Source organism: Eimeria tenella, genomic scaffold (assembly GCF_000499545.2).
Source record: "Eimeria tenella Houghton genomic scaffold, Eth_scaff2013, whole genome shotgun sequence".
NCBI classification, from domain to species: Eukaryota; Apicomplexa; class Conoidasida; order Eucoccidiorida; family Eimeriidae; genus Eimeria; species Eimeria tenella.
Window position 1 is genome coordinate 2,074 of NW_013541858.1, and position 1,175 is coordinate 3,248.

Here is a 1,175-nt window from a genome sequence, read left to right on the forward strand (position 1 = left end):
GCTGGGGGGGCTGCGGGCCCCGTGGGGAGACAGCAGACACGCGAGCTTGTGAGGAGAAAGGGACAGCAAGTCTTTGCTGCTCTCGACATGAGCTGCTGCCAGCAAACGCGCCGTCGCTGCGCCTGCAAACAGCAGCAGCAGCAGCAGACGCAGCAGCAGCAGCAGCAGAAACGATGGCGCACTTCCTTATGCGCGTAAAGAGGCAGATTTAACCTGCTGCATTCCAGACGAAGACTAACAGCAGCAGCAGCAGCAGCAGCAGCAGCAGCAGCAACAGCAACAGCAACAGCAGCGCCAAGAGTAAACGCAGCAGCAACAGCAGCAGCCACAGCAGCAGCAGCAGCAGTCATGGGGAGAACGGCCACAGAAAATGTTAACGCAACAGCAGCAATTCAAATAGCAGCAGCAGTAGCAGCAAGAGACAGCCAGCAGCAGCAGCAACAAGAGAGAGCCAACAGCAGCAGCAGCTACAGCAGCGCCAAGAGCAAACAGCAGCAGCAGCAGCAGCACTGAAGCAGCAGCAGCAGCAGACCGATTCCGGGGATCTGTATTAGGCGTTTATTAAGCAAAAAGTGTCTCTTGTTTTCTGTGAGCAGCAAAGTTTGCTGCTGCGGCTTGTGCTCTTTTGCTGCTGCTTTGGCGAGGCTCTTGTTGCAGCAAATTCCTGCGAGCAGCAGCAAACTGGAAGAAAACTTTGGAAAGAAATAAAGCAAAAGACACAAAAGAAATAGTTAATTTAATTTAATTTAATTTAATTTGATTAATTTAATCTTTTGCTGCTGACCTCCTGTTGTTGTTAATCCTAAAGACACAAATATCTGGACCCTCATTGCTGCTGCCAAGTGAGCAGCAACAACCAGCAGCAGCCGCTGCACCCCGCAGCAGCACTCCCCGCTGCAGCAAACACTCGCTGCTGCTGCTGCTGCTGCTGCTGCTGGCACTGGTGCTGCTGCGGGTGCTGGTGTTGCTGCTAGTGCTGCTGCTGCTCTCGCGGGGTGCTGCTGCTCTTGCTGTCCGTGCTGTCCTTGCTGCTGCTGTTGCTGCTGCTGCTGCTGCTCCCCCTGGTGATGCTGCTGCTTCTCCGCCTCCGCCTCTTGCTGCTTCTGCTGCTGCTGCTGCTGCTGTATATGCTGTTGCTGCTGCCGCTGCTGCGGCAGCTGCATCAGCTGCTGGGG

At 55.1% G+C, this 1,175-nt stretch overlaps 1 protein-coding gene across 1 annotated transcript in view; it reads right to left on the reverse strand.

Annotated features, from left to right (window-relative positions):
• Window positions 1-1,163, reverse strand: part of ETH_00043700 (DNA polymerase, putative) — a gene marked incomplete at both ends in the record, with an annotated part of 2,091 nt that extends 928 nt beyond the window's left edge. The window contains 3 exons of the mRNA XM_013374419.1: window positions 121-122; window positions 533-664; window positions 785-1,163. Of these exons, the coding sequence (XP_013229873.1) occupies window positions 121-122; window positions 533-664; window positions 785-1,163 (513 nt within the window). The remainder of the gene's footprint in view (window positions 1-120; window positions 123-532; window positions 665-784) is intronic.
• Between the last annotated feature and the right edge of the window lie 12 nt (window positions 1,164-1,175).